The sequence below is a fragment of the Fusarium vanettenii genome, assembly GCF_000151355.1.
Source record: "Fusarium vanettenii 77-13-4 chromosome 13 genomic scaffold NECHAsca_47_chr13_1_0, whole genome shotgun sequence".
Lineage (NCBI taxonomy): Eukaryota > Fungi > Ascomycota > Sordariomycetes > Hypocreales > Nectriaceae > Fusarium > Fusarium vanettenii.
Genome location: NW_003315841.1, coordinates 241,551 through 251,668, shown reverse-complemented (window position 1 = coordinate 251,668; position 10,118 = coordinate 241,551). Strand labels below are relative to the sequence as shown.

At 47.7% G+C, this 10,118-nt stretch overlaps 5 protein-coding genes across 5 annotated transcripts; 4 read left to right on the top strand and 1 right to left on the bottom strand.

Annotated features, from left to right (window-relative positions):
* Positions 1 to 2,045: 2,045 nt before the first annotated feature.
* NECHADRAFT_54339 (uncharacterized protein) lies at positions 2,046 to 3,691 on the top strand (the record flags this gene model as incomplete). Its single annotated transcript, XM_003041395.1, has 2 exons — positions 2,046 to 3,255; positions 3,315 to 3,691. 2 exons carry the CDS (start codon positions 2,046 to 2,048, stop codon positions 3,689 to 3,691), a joined length of 1,587 nt encoding a protein of 528 aa, XP_003041441.1.
* Positions 3,692 to 4,030: 339 nt separating this feature from the next.
* On the top strand, positions 4,031 to 5,160 carry NECHADRAFT_88001 (uncharacterized protein; the record flags this gene model as incomplete). Its single annotated transcript, XM_003041394.1, has 5 exons — positions 4,031 to 4,126; positions 4,187 to 4,306; positions 4,380 to 4,833; positions 4,900 to 5,036; positions 5,092 to 5,160. 5 exons carry the CDS (start codon positions 4,031 to 4,033, stop codon positions 5,158 to 5,160), a joined length of 876 nt encoding a protein of 291 aa, XP_003041440.1.
* Positions 5,161 to 5,604: 444 nt separating this feature from the next.
* Positions 5,605 to 7,368, top strand: NECHADRAFT_54394 (uncharacterized protein; the record flags this gene model as incomplete). The annotated part of the gene is made up of 1 exon (XM_003041393.1): positions 5,605 to 7,368. One exon carries the CDS (start codon positions 5,605 to 5,607, stop codon positions 7,366 to 7,368), a length of 1,764 nt encoding a protein of 587 aa, XP_003041439.1.
* A 128-nt stretch (positions 7,369 to 7,496) lies between these two features.
* Positions 7,497 to 8,486, bottom strand: NECHADRAFT_54365 (uncharacterized protein; the record flags this gene model as incomplete). The annotated part of the gene is made up of 1 exon (XM_003041348.1): positions 7,497 to 8,486. One exon carries the CDS (start codon positions 8,484 to 8,486, stop codon positions 7,497 to 7,499), a length of 990 nt encoding a protein of 329 aa, XP_003041394.1.
* Positions 8,487 to 9,066: 580 nt separating this feature from the next.
* On the top strand, positions 9,067 to 9,510 carry NECHADRAFT_19718 (uncharacterized protein; the record flags this gene model as incomplete). Its single annotated transcript, XM_003041392.1, has 1 exon — positions 9,067 to 9,510. A coding segment is annotated over one exon (444 nt), but the record flags the coding sequence as incomplete, so codon positions are not given.
* Positions 9,511 to 10,118: the final 608 nt, after the last annotated feature.

Sequence of the window (10,118 nt, the reverse complement as noted above, 5' to 3'; positions counted from 1 at the left end):
TAATTAAAAATTTATTAAAAAAATATATAAAATTATTTAAATAAATAAATATATATATAAAAAAAATATTAATTTTTTTTTTAATTTTTTTTTAATATAATTTAAATTAATAAAAAACCTAATATTTTTAATAAAAATCTTTTTAATAATATTAAAATATTATTAAATATTTATATATATTTAAAAAATTAAAAAAATTTATATATTTATAATTATTATAATTTAAATAAAAATATTATTTTTTATTTAAATATAATATATTAATTAAAAAAATTTTTATAATTTATTTTAATTTATATTAAATAATTTAAAAATTAATATATATTTATTTAAAAATTATTATTTTATTAATAATTATAAAAAAAATTATTTATTATTATATAAATAAATATTTCTTAATAAATAAAATTAATTAATATTTTTTATATAATAATTTTTATATATTAATTAAATTTTTTATATTTTTTTAAAAAAATATTAATTTAAATTTAATTAAAAAACTTTTATTTTAATTTATATAAATTTTATAAAATTTTATATAAATTAATTATTAAATTTTTAATTTATAAATTTATTAAAGCCCTTAATTATTATAGTATTAATTTTTAAAATTATAATTAAAAAAAAATATTTTTTATTATATAATATCTTTAGCTATTCATTTCTTATATATCTATTTAATTTAAAAGCCCTAAGTTATAACTCTATAAAAGAAATATATATAATAATAATATAACTAAGAGTTTTATATTTAATTATTTAATTATATATTAATTAAGATTATTACTTATTTATAATAAAGTATAAGGCCGAGCGAGGCATATTAGTAAGTATCTAGAATTATAATATTTATAGGCTATTACTAGGCAGCTTACTTACTGAGATTCGCAGATACAGGGGCAGGGCGTATAATAATGCAGGCGATAGGGGCCTATTCCTTGTAATAAGTCTAACCACGTTGCAAATCAACGACCGTGATTCCAGGGATTTGCCCAGTCCAAGCTAACAGGGACATAGAAATAGCGATAATAATATTGCACAATAGAGCTTCACGTACCAGCCTTGCATCGTTTTGGTCTTAGGTAGTCCAACTGGAATGTGCGTTCCGCAAGCACTAGGTCAACGATGTCAATTGAAGTCGACGCTATCTACTGTAGTAAATATTTCCTTTAGTTACCATTAGCATATATAGAACATTAGGAAATCATTAGATCGGTCAGGCTTGTGTTGAGGATCAGAAGCATCCTGAAATATGACTGTTCTAAAACCGTGAAATGCAGTGGTGACAGCTGCTGCCATGACGCGATGTCACTAATCAGTGTGGCTAGGTTCAACGTGATTGTCCCTCAGCCACGCTTCCACTGCTAAATCACTATCTGAAACACTGTAAGAATTAGCGACAGAGCGTTAAGTCCTTATTGCAGTCAGAGACTTGTCGTCTGTGATCTTGCAACTCCACTGGCCACAAGTCTGACAAGTCCAAGAGACAGAAGTGCTTCAAAGCATCCCTACGCTAGAGATGGCCTCCAGTATCAGCCAAAGAATCAAGGAACAGGAGCACCAAGTTACAGTCGCGGCTCTTGTTGATGGTTTGGTTTCCAACCGAGGATCCCCTTTGCACTCTTATTTGATATTCTGACATTCGTCGATCTGGCCGACAGTGATATGACTGATAGCTTTATCTCGTATAAAGTGGCACTGTTTATCATGGGGGCCCTCGTCGGAGGGTCCGACGCTAAAGTTCCGCCACATCGCGGGGAAGCGGGATTGTCCCTGGGGCCGTCATTTGAAGATAAGAAGCCTATCTGTAATATGACTTGAACGCTACCTTGTCGCTTTGATCACCTATATCTATCGATATCGACTGTTGCACACACATGTTTATCGAGCAGTGATATCGCCAAGTTCCTAGCCCCTCATGGATGTCAAGTTTGACCTGCGCCCAGAGCTTCTGGGCTATCGATGGGCCCAGCTTAGGGACCATGAGTACGCCGGGCCAATGCTGACGGCGGTCGCCGTGGCCCTGGTGACCTATGTGTTTTACCATGTACGTTTTCTCTGTCACTATCCCGATGGTTGGAGCCAGCCCTAATCTTCTGCAGTTCTTGTATGCCACCGACATACCTCATATCAAGGGCCTACCGGAGATTCCTGGTGCCGTTCCGGTGCTGGGACATCTTCTCCAGCTTGGCGAAGATCACGCTAGTACATGCGAGAAGTGGTGGCGTCAGTACAACCACTCTGTTTTCCAGATCAAGCTTGGAAATACTAGGGCTGTGGTGGTTAACTCATTTGAGGACTGCAAAAAGATGCTTCTCGGCAACCAAAATGCCGTCATTGACCGTCCCAAACTCTACACCTTCCATGGCGTCATCAGCAGCACTCAAGGCTTCACCATCGGGTCCTCTCCTTGGGACGACTCTTGCAGGAAGAAGCGCAAGGCAGCTGGCACCGCATTGGGAAGACCCGCTCTGAGGAACTACTATCCAATGTTTGACCTCGAGAGCTACTGCATCCTGAGGGATATGGAAAAGGACTCGAGAAATGGCGAGATTGAGATCGACGTCCGGCCTTATATCCAGCGGTACGCCCTCAACACCACCCTAACCCTCTGCTACGGCATCCGAATGGACGCCGTCTATGACGATTTGCTCCGCGAGATCCTGCACGTGGGATCAGCCATCTCACTGCTGAGGAGTGCTTCCGAGAACCTGCAAGACTACGTCCCCATTCTACGATACTTGCCCAACAACGAAAAGAATTCTCGGTCCAAAGAGCTCCGAGAACGGCGTGACGCCTATTTGAACCTACTCCTTGACAAGGTCCGCGACATGATCAAGAAAGGGACGGACAAGCCCTGCATCTCGGCCGCCATCCTGAAGGATCAGGAGACCAAGTTGACGGGTGTTGAGGTCTCATCCATCTGCCTCTCGTTAGTTTCTGGTGGATTCGAGACTATTCCGGGGACTCTAACTTCCTGCCTCAGTTCGCTTTCGACAAAAGAGGGTCAACTCTGGCAGGGCCGGGCTTATGAGGACATCAAGCGCCACTACCCCGACGTACGGGATGCCTGGACCAGCTGCTACGTGGAGGAAAAGATCCCATACGTCAATGCCATCGTCAAGGAAGCTGGTCGATACTACACCGTCAGCTCCATGAGTCTCCCTCGCAAGACAGTCACCGAAGTGAACTGGAATGGAGCAAGCATCCCTCCCAAGACCATGATTCTCATCAATGCGCAGGCTGGTAACCATGGTAAATTCACCTGGACATTTTATAGAGTTACAACAAGTGAAGCTGACTTAGTACCTTAGATGTTGATCATTTCGGGCCCGACGGTGGCAAGTTCAACCCTGAAAGATGGTTGAAGAACCTGGATCCGCCTACCGAGGCAGAGAGCGTCGGGCTCGCTCACCTGAGCTTTGGAACTGGCTCTCGGGCCTGCTCAGGCCAATACATTGCATCTCGCCTCTTGTATGCGGCTCTTGTCCGGCTCCTGTCTTCATACAAGATTGTCGCCAGCGAGGAGATGCCACCTAACACCGATTACGTCGAGTACAACCAGTTCAAGACAGCGTTGGTGGCTATCCCCCGGGAGTTCAAGGTGAAGCTCATTCCAAGGGACACAGCCATGACGGCCGAATGCCTAAGTGCGGCTGAAGAAAGGACAAAGGAGCACTACAAGGAGTAAGGAGGATACGAGGAGTGAGGAGCAAGCACGGATGGATCTCGGATGGATCATGGCTGACTATGCGAGAAACGGCTTGACAAGGCTTGGGAAGGGCCTTTGTGTCCGGGGTAGACTCCACTAGAGACCGAGATAAAAATGACTTCGAATAAGAACCTTGGAGTAGGATATCTTTAGACTCTGTAGAGCCGTGGCAAATGTCTCAGTTGAATCATCGGTCCCCCCGACAGAAAATCTCGACAGCTCACATATAAACCCCAAGACCGCCCACCCCTAGATGCGACTTTTCGCCAACCATTTCATCTGCACTTTTTATATAATTAAGCCACCTGTCAAAAAGCAATGGCCTCACTCAACATCGCACAACTCTTTAGCGTCAAAGGCCATGTCGCAATTGTCACAGGGGCCACCAGTGGACTGGGTTTTATGATCAGCAAGGTGCGTTCCGAAACGTACAGCACTTGTTTCAATTCTACAGAAGCTTACTGGTGATGGTAGGGTCTCGTGGTGAATGGGGCCAGACTCTATGTGGTGGCCCTCCCCTCGGAGCCTATCCAAGAAAAGGTGGCCGAGCTTAACGAACTTGGTCAATCCTCGGGAGGAGTTGCATTCGGGCAAGTTACTCGTTGGGATATAAATACCAACATCCGGCTTATCCATCTTTAGCGTACCATGCGACGTGTCGTCCAAGCGTAATATCCAAGAGCTTGCAGACTACATTAACCATCGGGAGAGCCACCTCGACATTCTCGTCTCGAATGCCGGTATCCGAAGAGACCCCCCGGTCCAGTGTGATGTGCTGACAGCGCCTCTTTCGGAGTTACAGGCGTCCATGTGGTCGTCGGTAGACACAGACTGGGCCGACACGTTTTCTGTCAACACCACAGCGCATTACTTTCTCTCCGTAGCTCTAATGCCGTTGCTCTCTGCTGCATCGCAACTCTACCTAGGCAACAACCAGCTCGGAAGAAGCCAAGGCCGCGGTGTCATTATCATGACGAGTTCCTGTGCCAGCATGCACAACGCTACAAATGTAGACCTGACGAGCTACGCCACCAGCAAAGCAGCCACTGACCATCTAGTCAGGCTGCTGGCAGCAAAGTTCAGCAGGTTCTATGTACGAGTCACGGGAATCAACCCAGGATGTGCGTCCAACCAACCTTTCGACGGATATCATGCCTGTAAAACTGACCCTTGCTAATCTGACCCAGTCGTTCCGAGCAACATGAACCCTGTCGGACAAGAAGGAAACATGTTCAGCGCATTGTTTGACCAGGTCCCCGCAAAACGGGCAGGGAATGAAGAGGATATTGCTGGCGCGGTGCTCTATCTCGCCAGCCGAGCTGGGGTAGGTCCTTGCAACGCCGAGACAGAACATAGGACGTGATGTTAACTGTTTACAGTCATATGTTGATGGAGTTTCGCTGTGTGTCGATGGGGGACGCATTCTGCTGGCTAATGGTCAAAAGTAGACCTCGGTTTGGTATCAGGTACTGGCACTATCATTGAGGTAGAGGTATATACAATGAGAGTCAAGTAGCCTCCGATACATTACAGGTGACATGTTTGTTTACCACACGCATGCTTCCTACAATCTAGTGGAGAAAGGCTTCTGGTTATGGCTTAGCAGGTCGGGCCCTCCTTGCCTGGCGTATCGGCGCTTCCGACGCCCTGCCAGTCTTATCAATGGCCCCCTGCAGGCTATGATTGGGAGACCATTACTATTATCCAGGTCAAAGTAGCTTGTACCTATGACTATAGAGTATAGCTAGAATATAACTGGAGCATTTCTCTGTCATTATATTTCAACCTTTCAAACCGTTCAACATGTCTATTGTATCACTTGTAGACACATCCCTGTGAGTTGTTCTTTAGCTTTAAGAACTAACTAAATACAATTATCGATCAGGGACCTTATGTCTCGGGTCTTACACCGAGTTTTGGCTCTCCCCCTTGTTCCTCTCCCTCTCCCTCACGTAACTGGGCTAACGATTGAAGCCAGTGACTCGGATATCACCCGAGACAAGATAGAAGAGCTTGCCAGAAGGCTTAGCATCCGACTCGACCATGGCCAAGATGCCAAAGATTACTTGCTACTTTTACAGTCCTTCGAAGAAGTCATGAAGCAGGTTGGACAGATGCCGGATTACACTCACCCTGCTCTCAAGGCTCAGCCCGTCTTGGGGAGCCGTCAGTTCTGGAAACCAAGGGCCGAGGAGAACCCCTTTAATGCTTGGAGTCACCGATGCAGCCTCGTCTCAGCACAGCCAGATGGCCGACTTCTTGACGGCCTGACTGTTGCTGTCAAGGACAACATCTCAGTTGGTGGGCTGCCAACGACGCTCGGGACCTTTTCCTCCTTGTTTTCTGATGATGGAACGTATCCAGTCTCGGAAATAGACTCTACAGTGGTCTCTAGAATCCTCAGGGCCGGCGCTGAAATCAAAGGGACGTCTACTTGCGAGAGCTTCTGTGCATCTCCCCTGTCATTCACCTCAGCAACTGGCCCCGTCCACAACCCCCTCCTCCATGGGTATACCGCTGGTGGTAGTAGCAGTGGGTCTAGCGCTCTTGTTGCTGCACACGCCTTGGCCTGTGGCCGAGACGGAAGCTGGGGCAGCACGGCGCAGATAGCAATAGGAAGTGACCAGGCTGGATCAGTCCGTATACCTGCGTCCTTCAACGGCATCTACGGCCTAAAGCCTACGTTTGGCTTGGTGCCATACACTGGCGCGACGTCCATGTCGCCAATGATCGATCATCTAGGACCTCTCGCATCTAGTCTCGACGACATTGCCGCGTTGCTTGAGGTTATGGCCGGATATGATGGCTTGGATCCTCGGATGACACCCGAATCACCTCTGCGTCATCAGGTCAAGAGATACTCTCAGATCTTGACAGATTTCCGAGCGAAGCTGGCTGCAGTCCCTAGAGACTCTCCTTCGCTACGAGTCGGTCTGTTGAGCGAATCCTTTCTTATGCCTGGTGTTTCCCCCGCAGTTCGCGATACAGTCCTTGAAGCCGCCAGCCTCTACTTCCGAGCTGCCGGTGCAACTGTCGTGGACGTATCAGTACCCATGCACCTTGATGGCCCAGTGATCTGGACAGCATCGACAAGACCGTCCATGTCTGAATGGATGTGCAAGGGAAAGACGTCCGGCCACCTTACTCACCTGCCACCTCATATCAAGCCCAGATGGCCTCCTACCCAGGATACATACCAGTTGCTGACCTCATCCAACCCAGCCGTCGTTAACATCATCCTCAGCGGGCAACTTGCAGAGACTGACCTTGAACCAGGGTTGGAGGCAAAGGCTCATCGAAAGGTCTTTGAGCTTCGGGCCGCCTACGATCGGGCGTTGGAAGACGTCGACGTCCTAGTAGCCCCGTGTGCACCAAGTGTCGCAATGCCCCATCCCGACCTGTCTATGGATGGAGAAGGGGGATCACGCATCCTGGAGAAACTGTCCATAGCCATCGGCTTGACGAGTAACACGTGCCCGTTTAACGTAACAGGGCATCCCTCGCTGAGCGTACCTTGCGGGTTTTCCAGCCCTCAAGACCATCCGGGGATCCGACTGCCCATCGGCATGCAAATTATTGGACGACGCTGGAATGATGAGCAAGTGATTACGGCAGCGGCATTGTTTGAGTGGGGCCGTGACTTAAAGTTGGTGTGATTTATTTGCTGTTTCTTGTACTCTAAACACCATGGGTGGAGGTGGAAGCTTGTGTTGATCTTACTCTTAGGTTGGCCATCAAGACAGGCCTAGTCCCATTTAGTTCTCTTCTCAAGATCCATGGTGAATCAACCTTTCAAGAATTCGTCTATCGCCTTATCCATCCATTCCCTATCAACTGGATTGATTCCGATTCCCGCTAGATGCCCCCAGATTGAAGGTATCACGTTCAGTGTCGCGTCCTGGATCCAACTCGACTCTTTTTGACTAGCCTCCCAACGGAAATATTGGTCCGTATGGCAAGGCATAAGCAGCACGCGTGCCTTGATCTGAGCCAGAGCCGCCTGGAGTGAACTAGAGCCGCTCAGGACAGTAATATCACCCCTTTGCCACATGCTCAGCTGGGCGAGAAGGTCATCGGGCCCCCAGGAATAGTAGCTAGTGACAGCCATACTCGAATCCCAGGCCTCCTGTGTCTCGTAGCCCATAGATTTGTATTCCTCGTGCTCGAACCACTCGGCGCTTGTCAGCCAGGCCGAGTAGGCTTTCCCAAAGGCGCCAAGTCCTCGAAGCGGTGGCGAATTTGGTGAACGGGTCTTGTCCGCATAGTCACACGAGTTCATGAGAGCTGCTTTTGGACCCTCCAAGAATTGGTGATTGTGCCGACTGGTTCTCGCAGAGGAACATATAACTATGGCGTTTGCAAGGAACTCTGGGTGCATCATGGTCCAGTAGTACGTGCATTGCCCACCCATGGAGAATCCCAATACAACATCAAGAAACTGGATGCCGAGATGGCGCAGCAAATCTCGCTGAGCGCGCACGCAGTCACGATAGTCGACGGATCCTGGAAATCCCCGCGTGTTGGATGGGCTTGACGACTCTCCATTTCCAAACAGGGCCACGACAATGATCCGATGGCTCTGTAAGGCACCGTTGGAGAAGTTGAGTGTTGATTGCAGCCGTCCACGAAAACAAGTGATGATTAGGGCCGTTTTGTGAGCCTCCGGATTCAGGTCAAGGTAGGCAAGCTGGGTAGAAGCCAGCCGAGTCCCGTCCTCAAAAGCAAAGTCTTTGATCTCAAAGTATTGAATCTGAGTCTCTAGTTGGGCAGACATGGTGCTTGGATACTCTACTGTGTCGTTGTTGCCTCGAACATCTTGACCTGGATCACCATTTATTGCACTCGGGTTTATCTCTGTCGGAACGTCCGATCTCAGATTGGGGTTTGTGCCTGGCTATGTAGCCCTACCCTACAGTGACTGCACTTAATCTAAATATTGCCCTGAGTAGCAGGAAAAGCACGAAAAGACCACAGTAGCCTAGACAGGCTCCGACGTTAGTATAGAGTTCAAGTAGCACTAGCTAGGAATTGATGCGACCTGGCAGAACAGGAGCTCCATAGCACGTCTTGGGGAATCAGCAACGGTTCGGTCGAAGTTTACTTATGCATGTTTTGTGCTGATATGCCTTCTGTGAATGAGTCGGAGAGTCCGATACATCCTCGGTTGCTGCTTGTTGCAAACAATGGGCCTCGAATTGGATATAATCATTGGAACTAAAGGGTAAAGCAAGTTTATTTCTCATTCCCATCCTTCAGGATATCAAATCTCAATAAAAGTACCAACGCCTGGTCAAGACCGTACTGCACCTTTCCCCTCCGCCACGAGCACCTTGCATTTCCTTCAGCCCAACATGTCACCAAACGGACAAGCATTTCTCCTTGACCCCGACACCCCCGAGGGCCCTACACGATATCCTCACGCACGCATTGCACCAGCCTCAAACCACCGGACTCTTTACATTTCTGGGATGGCGTGCCGCCGACCGGATGGTACCTGGGAGGGAGTGACGGAGAACGCCGACGGAACACGCACCCTGGACATTCGCAAGCAGACGGCTGCCGTCCTCAAGAACATCGACGACATTATCAAGGGAGCTACAGAAGGCAAGGGAGGCATCCACAATGTCATTGACGCTATGGTCTATATCTTGGACATGGAGAATCACTACGCAGGTATGAATGAGGAATGGAACAAGGTGTTTGCTTCTCGAGCCAGCGCACCAGCCCGGGCCACCATCGGGGTGAAGGATTTGCCGGATCCGCGGCTGATTGTGGAGGTTAAAGCTGTCGCCGTAGTTGAGGTTTAGAGTTCCCAAGGTCTAGTTAATCGAGGCGAGGTCTGGGCGTTGCTCGAGTACAGTAATGGGGATGGCTTTGTAGAGTCTTGACGCTTCCCGTGTTCTTTGTGATATGGCCTTGTCCGCTTTCTTTCGGGGCGGAAAAGACGACTCGTCAGTGGAGCCTTTGGCCCCGGATATACGGTAACAATCTCTTCCGCCCGTTGGTACATGACGGGTCTGATTGTTTATCTCCGATGTCCGGCCTCCCGGCCCAGCCCGCCCTGAATGTAGAAGCCGCCGCCCCTGTTTATTAGCGGCACAGTGCCCCTAACTAGAACAATCTCGCTTGGGGAGTAGGCCCATGAGCCTCTTCACCAAACGATCAATCGAAGAATGACTCCGACCTGGCATTTATCTATATGTTGCCATCAATTCACCACACCGTCCTCGGCAGTAAGTTCATGGTTGCCGCCAGTTCAGCCACCGGAGCAGAGCCATGTCGACATTCCTGCCAAAGCTGCCTAAGGGAAGGGTACCTAGTGGAAGAAGCACCCTAGAGGGGCCTTGGTGCTAGAAGCAAGTAGACCAAGCTTGTATGGGATAATCTAGTTATAATACATCTAGGC